Source organism: Pan paniscus, chromosome 2, assembly GCF_029289425.2.
Source record: "Pan paniscus chromosome 2, NHGRI_mPanPan1-v2.0_pri, whole genome shotgun sequence".
NCBI lineage: Eukaryota > Metazoa > Chordata > Mammalia > Primates > Hominidae > Pan > Pan paniscus.
The window spans coordinates 100,400,903-100,424,780 of NC_085926.1; the positions used below are offsets into that span (position 1 = coordinate 100,400,903).

General features: G+C 34.9%; 1 protein-coding gene across 1 annotated transcript in view; it reads left to right on the forward strand.

The window, feature by feature from the left end:
• ZPLD1 (zona pellucida like domain containing 1) overlaps positions 1 to 23,332 on the forward strand; it is a 44,803-nt gene extending 21,471 nt beyond the window's left edge. The window contains exons 5-11 of the mRNA XM_024928326.3: positions 908 to 980; positions 5,402 to 5,499; positions 7,295 to 7,375; positions 12,092 to 12,263; positions 13,522 to 13,630; positions 20,161 to 20,190; positions 20,592 to 23,332. Coding sequence (XP_024784094.1) covers positions 908 to 980; positions 5,402 to 5,499; positions 7,295 to 7,375; positions 12,092 to 12,263; positions 13,522 to 13,630; positions 20,161 to 20,190; positions 20,592 to 20,767 — 739 coding nt within the window. The 3' untranslated portion in view covers positions 20,768 to 23,332. The remainder of the gene's footprint in view (positions 1 to 907; positions 981 to 5,401; positions 5,500 to 7,294; positions 7,376 to 12,091; positions 12,264 to 13,521; positions 13,631 to 20,160; positions 20,191 to 20,591) is intronic.
• Positions 23,333 to 23,878: the final 546 nt, after the last annotated feature.

A 23,878-nucleotide genomic window follows, 5' to 3' on the forward strand; every position in this document is an offset into this window, starting at 1 on the left:
GGAAGGGTGCTCATGATTCTCCCAGAAACATGGCATGGCCTTTAGGCAAGGAGCTCCAAATACGGACTGAGGGTGTAGCCTTCTGTTTATATTCATGTATGCATTATTTCCAAAGCACGTACTCCAGGAGAGGGCTATGCCCACATTAAAATATAATCACCTGGATTTGTTGAATATTTTTGACAAAATGGGATGATTAAGCGAACGCTTTCTCCAATTTTAGGATTTGCTATTATTAAGTCTTAGTTATTGCTTAATCGTAGTTATGAGGAAATGTGGAGGCCACATTCTACTTCATTGAAAAAATATTCATAGCTGGTTTTAATAGCACAGTAATGATAAGCACCTTGGTCAGAAGCAAGACGTTGACATGGAAAATGAGAAAGGAAAGGCCTCAAGTCAAAACAATATGGGTGTACAGGGAAGCATCTCTCACTCTGCCCCCAGTCCACACACTGAACACATTCTTGCGTTTCAATTCCATGGAAATTCATTGATTATTCAATTTATCACTTACCTACTATTTACCATCCAATGTTCTAGCAATGAACAAAGTAAACCAGATTCCCTGATCTCATGAAACTTCTATTCTAATGGAATTGATGAAAGTGTATTTGCATTAGATTCAAGCCCTTATCTGCCAAAAGTCTGTTAAAAGTAATGCAAAACAAACAAAAAAGATTGTTTTAAAAATAAAATGATCATAAAGAATAGCTTGTCTTTACTTGTTCCCTCTTGCTTTTTTAGTATTTTATCTGTTCAGAGATTTAAACAGTATAGCAACTCCAGGTATAATTAACAGTATGTCAGAATTATTCAGGAGTTTTAGTGCTTTAAGTCTAACACCTAGGTATCACTTTTACTTTAAAATCTCATCAGTGCTTTCCTTTTTCTAAATGTGTTTTAGGTCCTCAGCTGCTATTTCTGTGAGAGAGAACAATGGCACATTTGTCAGCACTTTGAACCTGCTCCTTTATAACGTAAGTTGATGGGTGAAGGATGTTATTTTCTCTTTCACTGTTGTGAGGAGTCATTTATGTGAATGGCTTTTATATAAAAATCTACTGAAAGCCACATTAACCCTGTTATGCCTTGGTAACATTTATCTATTTTTGCTACCATTTTCATATATCTTAGTGATAAAGGTATAATAATATCTCCATTAAATTTTCTAAAAGTTGATAAAAGATTTAAATTTTATATCATAAGTGTGATTTTAAATAATTACTTCAAATGTCTACCTACATTTACATGTATTTATTTGTTTATTTAGGTAGGGGTGTGTGAGTAGCTACAGTTAGCTTCAAGATTTAGGAAATTTTTTTTTTATGTGTGATACAAAGATTTTAACAGTACAAATGGTGTTTCCCTTAGAGGCATCCTTGGTGATGAATGTGTTAATATTTTCAATATGGGTTTTGGCTGATGACAATTCTGTCACATCTGAAATAATTTGGATTGACTACATAGCATTATCTAAATTTTTGTCATGTAAATATCGACATTGGCAGCAAAACGTGAAAAATACATGGATTTCTATTTATAACTCTAACATTAATCCTCCAAATGATATTTTGATGTTGATTAAAAATTTTTATTCATACATTTTAAATGCCTGATTTAAATATCAGTTTTTCAATCTATCAACCAACATTTCTGTAAATTATGAATCGGATTTTTGCATTATTATTCATGTCATCATGGCACTGAGTTATAATTCATGCAACTGATTTAAAAGTCAGTGCTTTATACTTTGAATATAATGAGCTATAAATATTGTAGTAGGACATTTTCCAAAGGCATTTAAAAAAATCATGTTTATAAGTTTGTAGTCTGACACCACAGAGTTCTAAACAACAAATTAAAATGTGTTAGAATCAAGATTGCCTTTCTGTCGTTTCTAAACTTTCTTCTGCAAAGAGAAGCTGTCGGCCGGGTGCTGCGGCTCACGCCTGTAATCCCAGCACTGTGGGAGTCCGAGGCGGGTGGATCACGAGGTCAGGAGATCGAGACCATCCTGGCTAACACGGTGAAACCCTGTCTCTACTAAAAAATACAAAAAATTAGCCGGGCGTGGTGGCGGGCACCTGTAGTCCCAGCTACTCGGGAGGCTGAGGCAGGAGAATGGCGTGAACCCGGGAGGCGGAGGTTGCAGTGAGCCGACATAGCGCCACTGCACTCCAGCCTGGGAGACAGAGCAAGACTCCGTCTCAAAAAAAAAAAAAAAAAAAAAAAAGGAAGCTGCCAAGATACTTGGTTCTACAATACTCAGCAAGCGTGTGCCAGTATTCACTTTTGATATGGTCAGATATTTACTATTGTTGTTAACAATATTTATATAACTTTAAACTGGAAAATTCCCATCTGTTAATTTATATGCATAAGCTCTTTGAGGTTGAGTTGAGATTACTAGTTGGATTTAATATTATTTGTTATAACTGAATGAGACAAAGATGAGAATTCCTGATTCTAAAAAACTGAAAAATATGATCCATATGACATGTAATGATACTATTATTTTCTGTGAAATTAAACTATTCTCTCACTGAAATAGCAGAAAATCAAAATTTAGAAGTGTGGATTTCAGGAAGGCTTTGTTATTAAGGTTTTTCTTTTATCATTAAGAGATGGTACTGTAGTTCTGTTGCTAATAAGGTATAATCCTTAAAAGAATCTCTGAAATTATAATGCTTAAAAAAGCCTATAATTAGATGATAACCTTAATATTTTAATTATACGATAACCAATTTTTTGATATTAGACTACAAGTGAAATAGATGGTGCCAAAATACTTCTCCTTTTAAATCAGTTATAGAGCAGTTTTAGTTTGACAGAAAAGTTGATTAGAAAGTACAGAGTTCCCACACATACCCCCTCCCCTTGCACATATTTTTTTCTATTATTTACATCTTGTGTTAGTGTGAAACATTTGTTACAATTAATAAACCAATATTGATACATTATTAACCAAAGTCCATAGTTGACATTTCTTTTATGTTTAGGTTACTCTTCCTCTTGTACATTCTATGGGTTTTGACAAATATAAAGTGGCATTTGCTCATCATTGCTGTATAATACAGAAGAGTTTCAATGCCTCAAACTAAAAATTTTTTAACACAGTGTCATCATAGTATTTTGCCATTTTACAGGATTTTTAAAAATTAGTAATTTACACTAGAAAAATTTTTGATATACTTTCATTAGTTGATCCAAAATCATACTTATTATTTTTTGAAATATTAACATGTAGCTAGCCAGATGTAATTTTATTGTAGCATTCCAAATAAAATATTATAATCTTTTGAAGCCATTAATTCCTATTTCACATGGAATGTTTTTTATTTCTAACCCTTGAGGATAATGAAATTTTATGTTACATCCCGACTACTTTCATTTTCTGATTTGTTATTTGGAGAGGAAAAGTTGTACTCAGTTCGATGTAGCACAATAGTTTATTTTTATGTGCTCTGGGATTCAGTAAGTATACTGAGGGGAAATTATATTTAGAAAACCAATGACTTCTATCAGCTATGTGATTTTCATATATGCAGATTACTAGTTGAACTGTGGCTTTATTTTGTGCAATATAAATATGTCAGTTTTTTTCATTGTGGAAATGGAAAGTAAGGATGCCTTTGTGTATTGGAATTCTACCTAAATGTTAGATTCTTCTGAGAGGGTGGAGAGTCAGCAAATATTAAATAAGGTTATTATAATTATGAACATTTTTTAAATGTTGGAGAAAAATTAAAATGGATATAATTGATTTTAGGGACAATATATTACTAATGAGTAAAAGCCACTATACAAATTAAAGTCAGAAAATTACCTCTTAGAAGCAATTTCAGTAGGAAAAAATTGATGATTCATAATTAAATCACAGCTGGATCATATGTCATTTGCAAAATGACTCAGCAATATAATGTTGTAAAGAAAGTAAGCATTCTTCTGCACAATATTGATGCAAATATAAGATGAAAGGGCTGTATAGTTAATGAAGTGTAGATTATTTGGAGAAGTTGGAAAAGGGAGCCTGAAAGATAATCACATAAAAATACTACCTATCAGACATGGTTAGAGGAGCTAATCATTTATCACCAAAATATAGAAAACAAAAGACTGAAGAGTATCAGTTTTTAAGTATATCTCTTATATATTTGGCTTTATTTGGCAACAAAATGTTTCGTATTAACATTTTTTTCAAAAATGAAGCATCCCAACTATTACTGTCTTAAATTATAAAGTTCAAAATATTTTGCTTTCTCCCAAGCCTTCTAAAGATATTACGGTTGATATGTTGTCTTTCCCAATGATTGTAAGATTTTATAATGAACATTAAAAACTTTTCTGCCAAACAGCAATGTATTCAGAATTACTAAGTTTAGGGAAACAATTGGCCTCTATGTTAAATGATGTGACTGCTTAAATTTGGAGGGTTTTTTTGGTTTGTTTTTTGCACTCTATTTTTTCTGGTTTTCCTCATTATCAAATTATACCGGCTACTTCTTAATTTCTAATCCAATGCTTTAATCTACTGTGGATTTGAGAATGATACAAATAAGCTCTCTAGAACTGGTCTAAAATAAGGGTAGAAAAGTAAAAATGAAGTCCTGAGATATCCTTCTATAAGTGACCTCTAAGGAATTTGTGCAGGAACCATATGGCATGTATTTTAGCAGCTTGGAGTCTGTGTTTGTCTCAAAAGCTGAATCTTGCCCTATAAAAAATGTAATGAGTAAATGTCTCATTTTGGTTTTCTGTGTATTATTATTTAAAGCTTGCATCTTGAAGATATTGATACATTCTAGAAATTTGGTTCTCCTGTAGTTTCTCCTATTCTCCCTAGAAGAAAATTTCTATTCTTCTGTGACTTTAAAATGATCTTACTTTGGTTTTCAATTAAACTTTAACAATTTCAATTTGCCAGGTAAGTGATTTTTGGTAAATAAAATATTATCAGAAGTATAAGAACTACAGTGCCTACAGTAAAGGGCTTAAATTTAAACAGATGTAATTTAAATAAACTCAATATTAGTCTCTAATATAATCAAATAAATGGAACATTAATTTAAGTAAACTAAATATTGACCATTGAATATTAACCAAACTGAATATCAACTAGTGACCACTGAATATAATTTAGATACAGTGAACATTAGCCACCATATATGGTAAACTATGGAAACAAAAAGATTCACACATGGAATCAATTTGTTACATGGATATGGCTTAATAACAGTTCTGCCAAGAAACCAGAGGGTCACGTAAATCCTTTTTGGATTGATTCTGTAGGTTTATGTTGATTTACTTTCTTTTTTCTCTCTCTAATATTGTTGTTTTAAGTAGTAAGTGTGCTGTTGTTGGGGAGGTAATAATAGATTTTTTATTGTTTCGTCATTAGGATTCAACCTACAACCAGCAGTTAATTATCCCCAGTATAGGATTACCTTTGAAAACCAAAGTATTTGCAGCTGTCCAAGCCACTAATCTGGATGGCAGGTAATTTCAAACTCTTGTCTTTTTTAGGTTAAAACTCTTTGACTGCCTAAACCCTCATGAGTCATAAAGTTGGGCCATTCATTTTTAAATTCAGTTTGAAAATATTATCATTGCCACACCATTTAGGCATGCTACTAAAAAGAAATAACAAATTACAAAGTTTAAGAGGTTACACTCATGTTCTGTCATTAATTGGAGAATAACAAGTCTTCCCATAAAGAAGGGGGGTGGTTCTTGGAACGGGGCATGGGAAGATCTGGGATGCCGAAATGTTGTATCTCTTCATCGGAAAGATGATTAACCAAATGTAGTCATTCTGTGAACACTTGATTTGCTTGCTTTTCCATATGTATGTTACTCTTCAATATGAATTTATTAAAGAATGAAAGGACTCTGCATAAGAGTGTGTCAAAATTACATAAAATGATCTCCAGAAACATCTCTATAAAAAAACTATTAAATTTCAGATGATACTTAAAAAAATTCAGAGCAATCAAACTGAAATGGAGCTCAAAAGCTGAAGCTCTAACCGTGCCCTATAAAAAAATGTAATGTGAAAATGGCCTGTTTTGGGTTGCTCAAGTATTATTATTTAAACTTTGCATCCTGAAGAGATTGGTATACTCTAGAAATTTAGTTCTTCTTTACCTTCTCCCTTCCTGTCCTGAAGAATATTTCTATTCTTATATGGGTCTTTAAAATTGTCCTTTAATAATGCAGGAGTTTTTTCCATTTCATTGGCATTCGCTTCCCATGGATTAGTATTTTTTTTATAACATCGGAGTTGGAATGGACTAATGTATAAATGTGAGCAAAATCTAACCTTGTGGAGGAAGGCTGTGGATATGTATGTGCCTCATGGCTTTCTTCACCCTAACACAGTGTCTATTGTGGACTCCACAATCGCCACTGATTCTGATATACAATTTATGCTCTAAACTCCTTTGCTGTATTTGGTATTATAACATTCTCTGATTCTGTTAGAGACAGTAATATCTAGAAACAAAAAGCTATTGTTTATAGTGAACATATAAGCATCTATGTAGCTCATTTTAAAGTTTACTTCTCAGACTTTGACCATTCAGTTGTCTTGTACACAATTATTTTATGGCATTAGACTTGACTCCCCTTAATGTGAAATTGACAATTTGGTGCAGATTTTTAAACACTTTGAGTTCAGGAGAAAGTTCTTACTTTTTAAAAACTTGTATGGGCACATAGTAGGTGTATATATTTATGGGGTACTTGAGATGTTTTGATACAGGCATGCATGTGAAATAAGCAGGATGGAATAAGAGAAAGTTTTAATGAACAATAAACTTCCACAAATAACAAGTAATAAACAATTATATTCCATGAGATAAGAAGTTTGTCAGGCAAGCGCGGTGGCTCACGCCTGTAATCCCAGCACTTTGGGAGGCCGAGGAGGGTGGATCACGAGGTCAAGAGATTGAGACCATCCTGGTTAACCCGGTGAAACCCCGTCTCTATTAAAAATACAAAAAATAAAAATAAATAAAAAAAAATAGCCGGGCTTGGTGGCGGGCGCCTGTAGTCCCAGCTACTTGGGAGGCTGAGGCAGGAGAATGTCGTGAACCTGGGAGGCGGAGCTTGCAGTGAGCCGAGATGGCGCCACTGCACTCCAGTCTGGGCAACGGAACAAGACTCCGTCTCAAAAAAAGAAAAGAAAGAAAGAAGGAAAAAGAAGTTTCTCAATATTTACTTCCCTTGTATTAGTAACTAATATCCAAAAGGAAATTCTGACTCTAGATTATGTTTGCTTACATTCTTTCAGATGGAATGTTTTAATGGATTATTGCTATACTACCCCATCAGGAAACCCAAATGATGACATTCGATATGATCTTTTCCTCAGGTAAGACTTAGCTGTCTAAGTATTATATTGATACCAATGACCCAGTTGTAGATAATTGAAATGGAATATCTAAGTCAGATAAATTATAAAGCACTATTATAGCTTTTGAATTTCAAGTTTTACATTTTGAACTTTGAGTCCTTATAAAGCTGAAAGTATAAAATTTGAGAGCAGTTTTCAACACAAAATGCCGATAAGGCTATTGTTGAATCAGAGTTGTAAGTAAGTTATGTCCACCAAAGATGTTTTATTCATGTTTAGGAGATATGGGAATATTTCACTGTCTTAGGAAACGCATAGTTAGGATATTATTCGCAGGAAAAGAAATGCAATAGAGGTTACTATTTATCTGCAACTAGACTGTCTCATATGTCAAAAGGAGAGTAAAATTAAAGTAATGGTCTGGATAATTTAGACCCCAAAATACTTTTGTTCATTTATCAGTATTTAGTATAAAACTATAATGTAACCTACCACTCCTTTTCTTATTAGAGCCAATAACTTCATCCTCCTTCCCCAATAGACAGTGATATAGAGTGAATGTAATATATATCTGGGAAAAAAGGACATTGATCATAAAACCATTCAATCATCTCAGTTCCTTTTCAGCATTTTTTTTATCTGACAGCTGAACAGACTTGAGAGTCAAGCAATGTCTTCTAATCATGCTTATAAATTGCAATTGGCTCAGCTCACTGCAGCTAATTGACACATGATGGAAGTAATATAATGGGAAACCAAAAGAATACACTTTATTGGCCAATCAAGGGCAAGATGATGTTCAGAGGGTATGGTCAAACTGTTATTCTTACATATCCTATTTCTGGAAATGTTAATTTGAGCAACATTTTTGGGAAAAATTGTCAGTATATATCAAAAGACTTAAAAATTTCATATTCTTTGATTCTAGCTTTACAAATTGGGAAATATAGTTTAAAATATTTATGATATTCTGGTCTATCAGTGATATTTAAAATAGTAAAACATGGGAACAAATTATACATTCAGCAATAAGGAAATAGCTAGGTGAATTATGGACAACCAGTAAGTTGAGAGTCCATACAGGCACTACAATCATATAAAGTTATGTATTAGATAGAAAAAAATGGTTGGCTTTCTCCTACCTTCTCCCTTTCTGTCCTATTGGTATTACTATCTTTGAAAATAATTGATTCTTTAACATTTAAAGGTATTAAAATATCAAGGAAAAGGATCATAATATATAATTGTGTATATAATGAACTTCATTTATATAACAGAAAAGACTGTAAAGAGAAACAGCAAAAGGCTCACAGTGGTTTTTTATGCTTGGTAAGGTTATGGATTTTTTTTGACATTTCTCTTATTTTCCCAAACTTCTATAATCCTCATATATTGATAATCTGGAATATGATAATCAGACTTCTAGTGTGAATATAGAAGCAGCTTAGTTCTGAATCTTTTCAGTTTTCGTATTGGAAACCATTCAGAGTGAAATGCATAACAAAGAAAAAAAATTTCCCAAATGTCCTTTTTTGTGAATCTAGGAGGAAAAGAAAACCTAGAAATTCTAAAGTAAACGCTAGTGTTGGTGAAAACAGTTAAGATCAAGAGAAAATGTTGTAAAAAGCAGTGTAGAAGAGGTGGTAAGGAAGGCAAGGAAGAAAAGTGGGTGCTGAGGGGTCTTAAGGGAGTCAGCTCCCAGAAGCAGCTGGAGAAATACACACCTAGAAGGAAAGGGCACTACTTTGAATGGAAACTGCTATCCCCAGGGCTGGGGAATCTGAAGAAAAAACAGTAGAGAATGCTCAGAGCCTCAGAAGTGGCAGATCTCATAAAGTACCAGGAAAAGTATACCTTCTAAAGGTAAAGGAATCACCTGGGAAGGCAGGGGCTCTGTCCTTGGTGACAAGGCTGGTGAATAAACCTCAGGAACCCAGGGCTGATGGTAGAACCCTGTGAATATCTTTTAAGTTCAGTCAGCTGCACAGTTCTGCTATATTCAAAGAAAATTGTTATTGAAAAACAGAGGAGGGAGCCCTTGAGTTGGGGAAACCCTTAAGGAAGGTATTTACCATTCCACATTGCCTTAGGGGTCCTAAAAATTTTAGGTTTAGGGAAATCCAACTCTTTCAAACTTGAATGATAAACAGATGCAGGTATTTCTTGCAGTGTTCCAATATTCTACAGGAAAAATATCGAAAATGGCAGAAAAGAAAATTTAAAGGTGAATTAAACTCACCAGAATAATGCTGCCATGGAATATATAATATATACATCCCCACATTAATTTTTAAACAGCAAAAAGCATCATGGTTATGAAGATAGAATTATGAGAACTTAGGTAAGTAAGGATAGGACAGTAAAAGCCATGGCTATGGAAATGTGTAAAGGAAATGGGATAAGTGAAAATAAATAGAAATACAAAAAAATGTGTGAGAGGAAGGGACATGTAATTAGAAGGCATTCAAAGGAGTGCAGATCACAGCAGAAACAGTGTGGGACATGGAAGATAAGTATAAGAAATACAAATAAAAATAAACAAATATGAAGGAAAATAAAAAGAGGATTAAGTAAGAAAGATAGAAATAAAAAGGTGAGAAAGGGAATTCGATATATGTATAATATGCATAATTAGAATTGTCCCCCAAAAGCCAAAATAATAGAACACATTGTTTAAAAATATAATCCAGGAACACTTTCCTAAATTAAAAAAAAAAATCTTACATTGATATAATGAAATGATGCCCTGGATGAAATTGAAGATTTCATTAAGTGGAAACCAGGGGAAATATAAAAAGACATAGAAATAAAATTAAAAAATTGGAATTTTACCTCTTACAAAACTTACTTCTGGTGGCCAACAAGTAAGTAAGGAAGTAAGGATACAGAAAATCTAAACGACGTAAGCAATAAGCTATATACAGAGAGACAGCAATTTATAACTATATCAAAAACCAGAAAGTCCTCACCACTTGGAAGTTGTAAAACCCATGAATAAGACTTGTATAAAAAATGAAAATATGAACCAGTGTTTTGGAAGAAGTTAAGAAAAAGTCGGTTCCTTGAAAAAATACATTAATAGAGAATCACAAGCTAATCACATCAAGAAAAAGAGGGATAAATGACAAATACAAAAAGATAAGCCGGGAATCAACATGGAAATGAGCAGAGTATGGTTCTATCAGATATCACAATCAATAAAATGTCTACAATTATTAAAGGAATGTGATATTATGCAAAGCTAGACACATAGACAAAAGTCACAGAACAGTAAACTGAGAAATAGATCCCCAAACATATGGGAATTTAGTGTAAGATAGAGTGTGGTACCACAAATCAGTGGGATAAGTAGATTTTTTAAAACAGTGTTGGACATGGATAACAGTAAGATAAAAAATAGTATTGGACCTGTACTTCACTCAATATACCATAATAAAACCTAAATAGATTATTAATTTAAAGGTAAAAGCTACAACTTTAAAACTGGTAGAATAAAACAAGAGAAATACCTTTAAAACTTTGGAGTAAGGAAACTGGCTTCAGCCTAAATACTAGAAGCCACAAAATAACATATTGAAAATTTAACTATGTAAGAATAAAACTGTACACACACACACACACACACACACACACACAAACACACACACGGAATGTCCAAAGCCAAATAACAAAGGGAAACAATTTGCAACTTATATAACAACCAGTAACCACTTTTCTTAATACATAAAACAACTCATAAGAATCAGAAAGAAAATGGCCAAGAACACAACAGAATTGATCAAAAGACACAAACCATTTTCAGATAAAGAAATGCAAATGACTATAAGGTATGTGAAGATACACAAACTCATTAATTATAAGAAAATACAAGTTAAAATTATAGGGTGATAGTTCATTTTTACTCTCAAATAGGGAATAATAAAAAATTTGATCCATACATTTCGCTGATGTAGCTCTGGAGAAGTAAGCATTGTTTTCATATATTGCTTGTGAAGTCCAAAATTGAACAATATTTATATAGGGCAATGTGACAATATCTATTAAATGATTATATGGATGCATTCTGTAGATAATCCTGTACATGTTCAACATGATATATTGTAAAGTTATTCATTATTAGTTTTTAAAAAGCAAAAGATTCAAAAACAATGCATGTACATAAATAGGAAACTGATTAAATAAACTCTGAAACATGTCCATGATGAAATACTATACAGCTGTGGAAAAAAATGAGGAAGCTCTCTAAATATTGATACGGAAAGATCTCTATCACTGCTAAATCTTTAAAAGGCGAGGTACCACATAGTGTAGACAATACGCTATCATTTGTTTAAGGAGGGAGGACAATAAGAATACATTGCTTCTGTTTCTATTTTCATATATCCTGGGAATGTTGTGAAAATAAATGAAAATAAATGAGAATGAAAATAAGTGAGATCACCTCTGGCAGATTTCTATATATTTTAAATTATTTGGATTTTTGAACTACATGAAAGTATAATTCTTCTAACTATTAATGCAATCAGAAACTGATCTGTTTAAATTTTGTGATCCAGGTTTTATTGTCATATCTGTTGAATTAGCTTATGCTATGATTAAATATCTGTAACGTGGCATGGTTCTGTTAGCTCTTAATGTAATGGCGGAGCCTTAATACGGTAGAAATTAATTTACAAGTCCCAGTAGGTTGGTATTTTCCAGTGATGTCCTGTTTTCACGTTCCCTAAAATTTAGCTGTGACAAGGACCCTCAGACCACCGTCATTGAGAATGGCCGAAGCCAGCGGGGCCGGTTTTCTTTTGAAGTGTTCCGATTTGTGAAACACAAGAATCAGAAAATGTCCACTGTCTTCTTGCACTGCGTTACCAAGCTCTGCAGAGCAGATGACTGCCCCTTCCTTATGCCGGTATGTTTTTAAGGAACTTCATTTTAAGTTGTTGAATTGATCTAAGCTGAAAGGTTATCAAATGTCAGAAACTAAGTTCTGCATAGAAAGTGGATATGTGTTAGATCAAATAGTTTGAAGTAGGATTTATTCATTTGTCTAGTAAAGATCTGCTAAATATCCTACTTTGTGCCAAACATTATACTGAGGATACAGAGATGAGGTGTGCACAAATTCTGAATTTAATTAGATTATTCTTTAGGATCATTAGCTAGTCACAGAAGAAATCAAGACAAAAATCTTATGGTGCAAAGGCAGACAAATATATGGGTTGTAGTAACAGGCAGTATTCACCATTGTGAGAGAGATGAAGCAGGAGAGGTTGACAGGATTGTTAGAGATGAACTCCCACTGTTACTTCGAAGAGGACTGAACCCCAGAGAACCAAAATCAAGAGTGTGAGAGACATTGCTGGCCAAACGATGGTCAAAGACAGAGACACATAAATTAGTGTGATCAGAGAGCTTCTAGTTCTTCAGTAGGGTTGTAGAGCAGAGTAGATATGATTGGAAAACCCAGGGAGCGGACTGGGCTGGTGCTGGAAAGGTAGATTGTGGCCAGATGGTCGGGAAATCACTGAGCTTAAAAGTTAAAAGCAATGAAAGGTGTGCATCTGAATTGCATACAGCCACCATTAAAATAAAGATCTATTTAAAGTAGTGAATAAAAAAAATTCTATTCTGACCGGCTCTCTAGGGCCACATCATTATTAACCTGAGAAAAATGCATGCCCTTTTTAAATTTGAAATACCATTAATATGTTTATATTTATGTTCAATTTATGCATAAATGGGAAGCTATTTCTTCATACTCATTGATCCCTTTGGACTAATAAGCTATGACAGATGGGGGTAAATGGAGAGTCCACATTACCTGGAGTCCATGCTGACCAACATTTCCGGGAAGGATTTATTAAAGGCTTGAGAGAAATAAAAGTAGAAAAGTTTGATAAACACAGCACTTTTTCAAGAGAGCTATTGAGCTATGTAAATTAATGAGGCAGTGCACAATTACAGCGGGAGGAAATAAGAAATGTGGCCCAAGCCAGGGTAAGAAACACTGTAGCAGTTACATGTAAAGTAATTAAATAAATGCACGGAAGGAAATGAATAAAATTAAACATGTGGTATCTCTTCCAAAAGAATCTGCTTTCCAAATGGCCATAAAGAAACAATTCTCCGCCGGTGTGGAATTTCATTTGTTTTCATTAACACCTCAGATTTGCAGCCACAGAGAAAGGAGAGATGCTGGGAGGAGGACGACTTGGAGACCCCAGAGCTCTTCTGGCAGCACGGTGCTCTCTGCTGGTCCCATCATTACTCGGAGTGGTAAGTGTGCTCCTCCTTCTGTATGTAGTAATAGACGGTTCCAAAATGCCTCGTTACTTGGCTTCTAACGAGAACTCAAAGTGGTTCCTAAACAGCACTAATTAACTGTGAGACAAGATAAACTACTAAGCAACTTTAATTTCACAGTAGTTTCCCTGTTTACTCAACTTTCACACAAAGGGCAATATTGTCTTTACTACGTTTCCTGTTTTCTCACACACACACACACACACACACACACACGCACACACAAGTATGCCATGCTGGACCTGTTTTTATTTATTTATTTATTTATTTATTTATTTGAGATGGAGTATCTCTCTGTTGTCCAGGCTGGGGTGCAGTGGTGTGATCTCGGCTCACTGCAACCTCCGCCTCCCGGGTTCAAGAGATTCTCCTGCCTCAGCCTCCAGGGTAGCTGAGATTACAGGCGCCTGCCACCACACCTGGCTAATTTTTGTATTTTTAGTAGAGATGGGGTTTCACCATGTTGCTTAGGCTGGTCTCGAACTCCTGACCTCGTAATCCGCCCACCTTGGCCTCCCAAAGTGCTGGGATTACAGGTGTGAGCCCAGCCCATGCTGGACGTGTGTATCCACTTGGATACCCTGTGGATCCGCTTCACTGTCATCTGCCCTGCTGTCGCCCATGACTACTAATTTGAGTGAGCTGCAGCCTCTAGCTCCTTTGCCCTCTAGTTTCTGGTTGGGCTTGACCAATAGGTGGTGCTGTAAGCAGATGGGAGGGCACAGAAATTGTGGAGTCCACACGGCTCCTCCCAGACAATTCTCTCCCTAGAACTACTCTGAAAACTCTCTCCTTATCCCTTAACTCTACTCTCTCTTGTGAATTCTCTACATCTTTATAAATAGCCTATTAAACACTCTGTACATGGCCCAGTTTGAGTACCATTTGTTTCCTTTCAGAATTCTGTATATTACATACTCTCATCTACTGCATTCATTTGTGCTCATGAATTCATATAATCTAATGGACACAACTATTTATAACTCTTTATAAACATATCCTCATGTATACAAATATATGTGCATACATGTACCTACACACATACACACACACACACACACATACACAACACACACAATGTAAAGGGATATAGATTTTGTAGATTTAAGTCAGTGTGAACCCAGAGACTTTCAGAGTCCATTGGATAAAACAGAGATGTGGCATAAAAAACTCTGAAACTAAAGCCGAAAAAACTGGTTCTAGGTTTAGCTTTTGTTCTAACATGCTATGCGACTAGAGGCTTTATTTCATTTCTTTGGGAAAATGTTTCTTCATTTTTAAAGTAAAAGTTTTTAACAAGTTTATAAAGTTTTAAAATATTTCTTCATTTTTAAAATAAAAGTTTTAAGATTTTTTCTAACACTGTAGTTCTAAATTTCCCCCCAAAAAAGACAATAATTCTGATTTGGACTATGTGCTAATAATGTTTTCTTCATTTTATATTAGCCTTAATGCTGTTATTATGTTTCAGTTTCATTTTCGGTACCTTTTCTCCATGCTGCCCATCCCACAGTCAAAAGAAAGTTTTGCCTGAAATAGGCAAATCAGCAAAAAGTGGTTTTGGCCCAAAAAGTTCAGACAATTGCTTTAATTACTTTCCTCCCTGTGTTTGTGTAGACCTAACATTATTTAAAAACAAACTAATAGGCCCTTTCAATAATGCAGAAATATATTAAATGTGAAATTTCAAACTTAGCCCATACTCCCTGAAGATTTTTGGTATGTGCTTTGACCGGTTTAAAAATGACTGGTTTGGCTGGGTGCGGTGGCTCACGCCTGTAATCCCAGCACTTTGGGAGGCTGAGGGGGGTGGATAACCTGAGGTCAGGAGTTCGAGACCAGCCTGGCCAACATGGTGAAAACCTGTCTCTACTAAAAATACAGAAATTAGCCAGGCGTGGTGGCATATGCCTGTAATCACAGCTACTTGGGAGGTTGAGGCAGGAGAATTGCTTGAGCCAGGGAGGCAGAGGTTGCAGTGAGCTGAGATTGTGCCACTGCACTCCAGAGCCTGGCTGACAGAGTGAGACTCTGTCTCAAAAAAAAAAAAAAAAAAAAAAAGACTGGTTTGTGGCTTGTAAAAGTTCCATTTTTGATCTCTATTTAGCTTTCAGAAATGGCTCATAGAATTACATTGAATGGAAACTCAGTTCTTGTTGCCAAATAATTAGGATTGCTTTTGGGTAGGCACAATAAAAGAGATTTTTATTTCCATGGAGCATATCTAGAGTCAGTTTGCTATAAGAAAAGAACTTTTAAAGTGACATTTCTTCTGTTCATCTTGGGTAGATGGCTTTTCCTCCTTAATTACCTTCTTACTTCCTTCTTGCCTACGCAAAACTAAGTATTACAAATTTTAAATAATTTGTTAGCTGTATTCCTCCATTCTAATGCTGCTAATAAAGACACACCTGAGACTGTGTAATTTATAAAGAAAAAGAGATTTAATGGACTCACAGTTTCACATGGGTAGGGAGGCCTCACAATCATGGCAGAAGGCAAAGGAAGAGCAAAGTCATATCTTAAATGGTGGCAGGCAAGAGGGCATGTGCAGAGGAATCACCCTTTATAAAACCATGAGATCTTGTGAGACTTATTCACTATTATGAGAACAGCATGGGAAAAACCCATCCCCATGATTCAATTACCTCCCACAACATGTGGGTATTATGGAAGCTATAATTCAAGATGAGATTTGGGTGGGGACACAAACCATATCATTAGTGTAAAATAATTTTTAAATATACAAAAAAAAATTCTAAGACCCCCGAAATCCCAGTAAAGATAAATAAGTAGAAGTCTAATTCTAACATAAGTAACCAGCTCTCCAGGTTTATAGGTTTCATCCATCCCACATCCAGTTGCCCAGAATATCTATGTTAACACCACAAAGAGCTATCACAATGCTTCTGATGTCATGCCTGGATTTCTTTCCAATTTTCAACCAGTTTCCACCTTAAGAATGTCACTTATTGCCCAACATGCTAGAGTTGTCTCAGGGTCACCTCAGGTTTCTCCACCAGCAGAGCCCCCAGAGGAGCACACTCATGCTTTCAGGGTCCCCTTGAATCCTCTCTTATTCTCTCTCGAATTATTTTTAAATAATTTTGATAAATAAAATTTTGGCGTGGTCTTCTTTGATCATCATGGTGGTCTCACTGCCTAAAGGAACATATATAAAGATGTTTACATTGTAATACTATGATATCCATGAAAAAATATATTTTTAAAAATTCCACATGAACACAGAACTCAGAATTCAAGCCATATCCATCCACATGCAAATCCAAACTTCATGTTCAACTTCATGACCAGAACTACCTTTTTTCCTTAGTTTCACTTTATTTTTACCTTAGGTCAGCTAGAATTTATCTCTTCAGGTCCTGTGGCCAATTTTATATAGACAAGTCCAATTTCAGGCTTGATTTGCTCTCTTCAAAGCTCTCTGATGCTTGGAAGTTTTGCTCTATTTGCTCATTGAACCACTCCTTTTCCCTAGACATCTAGCTTAGGTAGAGTTCAGTAAGTTGTTAAACCTGAGAACTCCTGTTTTGTTTTGCTTTTTAATGAAATCAAATCCATTCTGGATATTTTTTACCCAACATAGTTAATAGTTTTGTTACTTGACTTAGGAAAATCTTCACACCCTCATAATGCAACCCCTCAAGAAAAATTTCCTGAAGTGTTCTTATTTAAAACTTCAAAATGCTGAAAGTGCTTGGATAGGGAAATGCTTATCAAAGAGTACAGTTCTGGAAATCTAAAGGCACCAACACCAGAAAACAATACCTAATTGTTTTGTTTACTTAAATTCCTGTGGAGAAACCCAAGTCGTATTCTTGTTCAATTAGAATTGTTGAGTTTTATGAGTAGTTAATAATTCATTTGAGCATACTTGTTTGTCCCTTCATGGGACTGGCACTCTTCTAGGAACTGGGAGTATAATAGAGAACAGGCCACAGACTTTGTCCTCAGGGATCTTGGAGTTCAGAGGTAGAAACAGACTATTAACGAACGTAACACTGTGAAAAGTAAAAAGGTCGGTGCTTATTGAGATGTGTGGTCCATTTTACTACATAGGTTATTAAAGTTTAAAAAAAAAAAACTTTTCTAGTACTAAGAGAAAAAAATTATTCTGTATATATCTTTGGTGGTCATTTTTAAAATTATTATTTCAACTACTTACATGAGAAAGCAGAGAATGACAATTTGTCTGCCACTTCTGGCTTTCAAATGGCTGTGGCATTGCTGCTATCACCTTTCTCCTATAGGCTTTCAAATAGATAAATATACTCTTGGAGAGCCCCAAAAGTTTGGTATTCCAATCAGTTCTAATTCCAGAAGGCTTCAGGTGTTTCTTTTAGCATATATGTACATGTCAAGACCAAATGGGTTCAAGGGAAAAAAAAGTGTGGTGGGATAAAAGTCTCCTGAAAAAATGTCTACCTTCCCTTTCAAGGCTATACAGTGCTTTGATTTTTTGTTTGTTTGTTTTCTTTGCAATAATACAAAAATTAGAGGCTACCAGAAATAGCAACTAGATAAAGCAATTCTCTCTACCTTTATTCACTGTCAAATAGAATTCCAAATAGTATTCGAATATCACAGATTTCGATTTCAACCACCTGCCAAAGGTAGTTGCTTTCATTTTTTCAGAGTCCTGGAAACTGGATTTTGTCGTTCCAGTCTTATTTGGAAAAGGGTGTGTCTTTTCCCCACACACGGAGATTTTTGTCCACAGCAAAGTCCTCGTTAATCACAACTGAGATACTGTTTCTATGGAAGTGTTGGTGGTAATATGGGGAGTGCAGGGGACAGTCTGACTTTTGTTAACCTTAGGATGCAGAAAATAGCAGAAAGGGCATCTAGTCATAGCACTCTTGTCTTATTTGAAACGCTTATTAGAAAGGAACTTTCTATTTTTTAGTTGAAATATTTTAAAGCAATTAAGTGTGATTTCTAAAAAAAAGAATAGCTTTCAAAAATAAATTTTTAGCATTATGTATTCTCCTCCTATGTTCCAGTGAGGCAGCTCATCTTGGGAAAAGAGCACATGGATATTTTGGAAGAATTGATCATAGTCCATTCATCCCACCTGTTTCCATGAGAAGGGAGTGTTATTATAAAGTAGTGTTGGTTAGAGGTTAGGATTTTTCTGAATGTTGTATAATAAAAATGTGTGTTATTTTTCTTTTTGTCCTATAGCGATGCATTGCACCACTCTAAAGAATCCTATGAATGAGTGCTGTATTAATTTTGAGCATTGTACTTCAGAATCAGACAGCAGAACCATCGTTTCTGCCAAGATTCATGTGTCTGAAAAAAAATGGTGTCAGATATTTTATAAATATCTCACCAGGTTCTCCCATTACTTGCTTAAAATACTAATCCTAGAGATTCATAGCTTGAGATATTCATCTTCATAACCAGAAATATTTTTCATACTTGGTTAGTTTATATTATTTTAGAAAAAGGCCTCTGAAACTGAGCTTTGTTTTAAGCACATGTTTACTCTGTCATAAAGGCTGTGACAGATGGAAATTTCTTTATCTGTAAAATGGGGGTAGCAATAATATCCAAACCATATGGCTTCTGTGAGAATGAAATGTGATAATATATGAAACAGCAGTTTATGAACTATGTGGTTTTATACACATATTGATTGTAATAATATTTATATTCCAGAAATAAACAGTGAATTGCACGCATTATATGGTTCAAATAACAAACACAAATATTAAAACACAAATATGAAATTACTCTTATTTCAAATATGAAATATGAGCTCGTACAAGCTCCAGGGTTGATAGCAACATGATGACAAATTGGACAACAAAAATTGGGAAATCAAGTAATATGTTTATCGTATCTATTATTGTCTTTGGCAGGGAAAAGTCAAAAATCAACAGCTTCAATCTTTTACTTAACAGATGCAAATAAAACTACAACTCAGGCTCAGGAGTCATGTTTTCCTTTCATATAGTTATTAAGTGTAAATTTGTCTTCTTGGAACTTAAAATGATGTGTTTGCAGATTATGTTGGGCAAACTGGCAATACTTAAAATAGAGTGGCACTAAATAATGAATATTCCATATAACAGAATAACAAATAGCAGGTTATAGGGCCATAAAAAATGTAATAGCTGTTAACAATTACTGCCCCCACCAGCCTGACTGGAGAGCTAATGATGAAACAAAGTTGTCAGGCAAGAAAACAGCACACTGTATATTTTTTTCTATTACATTTGTATACCTAGGGCAGGGGTAGGATGTGGGCTTGGGGAATAGAAAGATGATGAAATCCAGGACATATGAAACAGGGCATGGAAAAGCAGAATGGTTTAGGAGGACTTTCGTTTTTGCCTTACTCAAGGAGATTATGGGTGGACGTAAGAGGAGATACAGGTAAAAATGTAGGTACAATGTAATTATTAATCAGAATAAACAAAGGTAAATATTTGGAGAGATGATGTCACTTCTCTTTTTCTGTTTTTTCCCCTCAGATGAGACTCCAACCAACAATTCGCAACTTGGTAAGATAATTAACATATTTTGCAATGTTTTTTACATTTTTGGTGATCAGTTACAAAGCTGTAATCATCTAAGTGTAATGAGCTTGAGTTTTCCAAGTTTGGTCCATTTTAGATAACAGTTCACTGAGGGTTTTCAAACTCATATGTGATCTATTGGTCAATTTTTATAGCATTTGATAGCTTTTTGGTATTTTTGATTTTGGCTGCCCATGGGCAGCCTCTAAACCATACAATCCTTTGGTATTGGGTTGAATTATAGTCAAATAGATTGTAACACAATTCAGTGCCATGCTGCTATTCTATGAGATGCTGATGAAAGATGTTTTGCAGGTAAAATTGGGTCAAGGTGAGATAAATATTATATGGGGCCTTTACAACCGGGTGTGTTTCATTATTTGCAGGTTCCCCAAGTGTGCCTCCCTTCCAGCTGAACGCCATCACCAGTGCACTGATATCAGGAATGGTCATTCTGGGAGTTACGAGCTTTTCTCTTCTTCTGTACTCACTGGCCCTTCTGCACAGGAAGGGACCCACCAGTTTAGTGTTGAATGGCATAAGAAACCCAGTCTTTGACTGACTATAACAGCTTCCTGCTCTCTGGAGAAGGCTTCACTGACTAAACTATGTGTGACTGCAGTCAGTGTTCCGTCTGAATTTCATGTCAGTCCACATTCAATATTTGTAGGTTTGATAAATTTCACAGCATAGCTTGTCAGCATAATGATAGTGAAAGAAGTTTATTATATTGCTATTGTCACTTATGTACGTGGCGAGCCGTATTTTTATGCCACCAGTGAATATATTGACAATAAGTGAAAAATATTCAGGACTTAGGGCTTACAGGATCAGTAATATTTCATTTTATTTCAGTTTTCTTTTGATTGTTGGTTAAAAGATAAAAGGTGGGAGTAGACAAAAAATGAAATGTGTTGCATTTCCCCCTTAAGCATTAATGGCATTTAGATTTGCACACGTGGTCCTAGAATAAATGTTGCTTTTTGTTTTAATCCAGATATTCCCAGCTTCAGGATGTGTTTTAATAGGACTGGCCAATTTGGATACCTGAGATTTAACTACTCATTCTATGACCTCCTGTGTTTTTGGCCGATTTTCATGTCTGACCATATTCATTTTAAAAGAAACTCTTGGGACATATCTCTTAACCTGGGGCACCCTTTTGTGTAGAAGATAGTGAAAATAGTTGTTAGCTTCCATGGCTAATACTAAGTGGCCCTAGATCATTATTCATTAGAATAGGAATGGCTGCGATCAGTTTTCTTCTTCTGGTTCAGGTGAGAACACCAGCACATGTTAACTCTCCTCCCAGGTAAACAGTTCAGCTGCTGTTGCAGCTGTGCTTCCAGCAGTGAGGTAACTATGCAAAGATTATTTTTAATTCAAGAATCATCACATGTGAAAACAAGCTGTAGTTGTGAAAAGAGAACATTATCATCAGCTCATAAGCATACTGTTCCTAGAAGGGTTTTTAACAATTTAGATTCCCTTTTTCCTAAAACAAAAAGGAAACTTAGGTTAAGTGTAGTTTGCAGAACATTGTTGGAATCTACATAAAAAGATATTCCTTCCCCCCATATTTTTGATGCCAGGCAATAATCAGGAGAGGGTTTCTTTTTAAGGTATCTTCTTGTAGGTGTCATAATTGCCATGAATAAACAATATTTTCCTGTAACAGTAAACTGCAAGAAGCTTTTGATCCTTTATCAGTTTTGCAAAAAAGCAAGTTTTAAGCAGCCCATGTTCTTACAAAAAAATCAACATTCTCTTTGTTTAAGCTACCTATGCGCTGAACAAACAAAACAATTTAATAGCCAACACCAAAACCCAGCATGTGAAGTTACTAGAAGTGCCATGTTAACTATAAGCAATTGCTGTAATCACTAATTTCTATTCAACATTTGTGACCCATTAGTCGGGACTTAATTTACTATACTGCATGCAAATCATCAAGCAATTGCTTCAAATGAAATGTCTACAATGTGAGTTAATAATTAAATCAATCCTCAAGTTGAAAAGCACTTTTTCTCCAATTTGCCTGAATATTTCAGGAGGAAGTGTTTCTATTATAATAATTAGCTATATAATTGCATCAACTTTTTATTTCAAGGTATAGTTGCCAAGTAAAGTGGGATCTGGAAAGTCTCTGGATAATTTCTTTACAAAAAAAGTTTAAATCCCATAAAAAGCCAATCTACTCTTCCCTGTGTTACTTCAAAATAACTTTGAAGTGACTATTCTGAGCTTTATCTGTGTTAACATGATTAACTGACCATACTACTAATGTGACCCTGTATGTACATGGATAGTATTGAAATATGCTGGTAAATCTATTTCAGATACTTTAAGTGAATTGCCATTGATTCTACGATTAAGTTCTGTGAATAGGACATTATATCATTTAAGCTGTCTTGTCAATTTGATTTTTATGCTTTTGGAACGGCCGCTGTTTCAGCTGTTGGCCTTTTCAATTCTATACTCCATTTTATAGAATTGAATAATGGACACATGTCACTTGGGAAGCAACTTAAGTATCACATTATTTTTTGCCACCCTTTCATCATAAATGGAAGAATCAGTTATAATGAGATAAACCAGGTCTGTTTTTTACAACTTTGTTCTTATAAATCTGCAGTTATATGGAGTATTTAGTTATACTGAATTTTACAGTTATTATAGTATGAAAAACCTTACAAAATATGTGCAAATGTTTCTTCAGTTTTAATACCTCAAACTGTTTTTTGCACTTCAGGGGTAAGGTCTGATGACATGTAAAAGATGATCATTTAATAAAATAATTGTTTAAAATGTTTACCTGTTTTGTTTTGTTTTTTAATTTTCTCCTTCTTGCTCTCAACATCCTATTCCTATTTTCACAAATACAGAGGGTCTCCAACTTATGATGGTTATATTTACAATTTTTGACTTTAAGATGGGTTTATCAGGCCATTAAATGCATTGTTGACCTGTGATTTTTTTTAATTTATGATGAGTTTTTTAAGACATAACACCATTGGAAATTGAGGAGCATCTGTATTGAGAAAGATTTAGTCTAAAATAAGCTGCCTAATGCAACAGGGAAGGTCAGTGATCTCTGTAAGTAGATGAAGTCTGCCCTCTCGATACTGAGCCCTGTGTTGGGAGACACATTCTTGATATCAGCTAAAGGTAAGGAAGTACATTTTTCTTTGAGCTTGAGCTCTAACTAAAATGGAACTTACAATTTTAAAAACTTTGGTAGGGACAGAAAAAAACTGGAAAGACAAGGAACTTGGCTTCTGCCCGGAATTTCACAGTCTCTCTTAAGTGCCAGCAGGATCTGGCTGTCCTCCTTTGTCTTGGGGGAGGGTTGGTAGGAAAGTGACACAGTGTTGAGGCAAAATCCTTTTCCTGACCCAGAGATAATCCAATCTCACAAAACTGGGCACTACCCTGAACCCTAAGTATTGACAATTAGCTTTGGGGGCATCACAAGACATGATGGTTCATGAGGGACATTGTCAGCTGTGGAAAATGTAAGGCCACTTTATGAAGCCTCACAGACAGTAAAGTTCCAGAAGTTAGAATAGAGCAGAATTTCATGGGAGACCCTTTTTTTTGTGAACACAGGTCATGAACATAGTATGAAGAATAGTTTGAAGAATAGTTTGAAGAATTGCAACAGGCTGGAGGG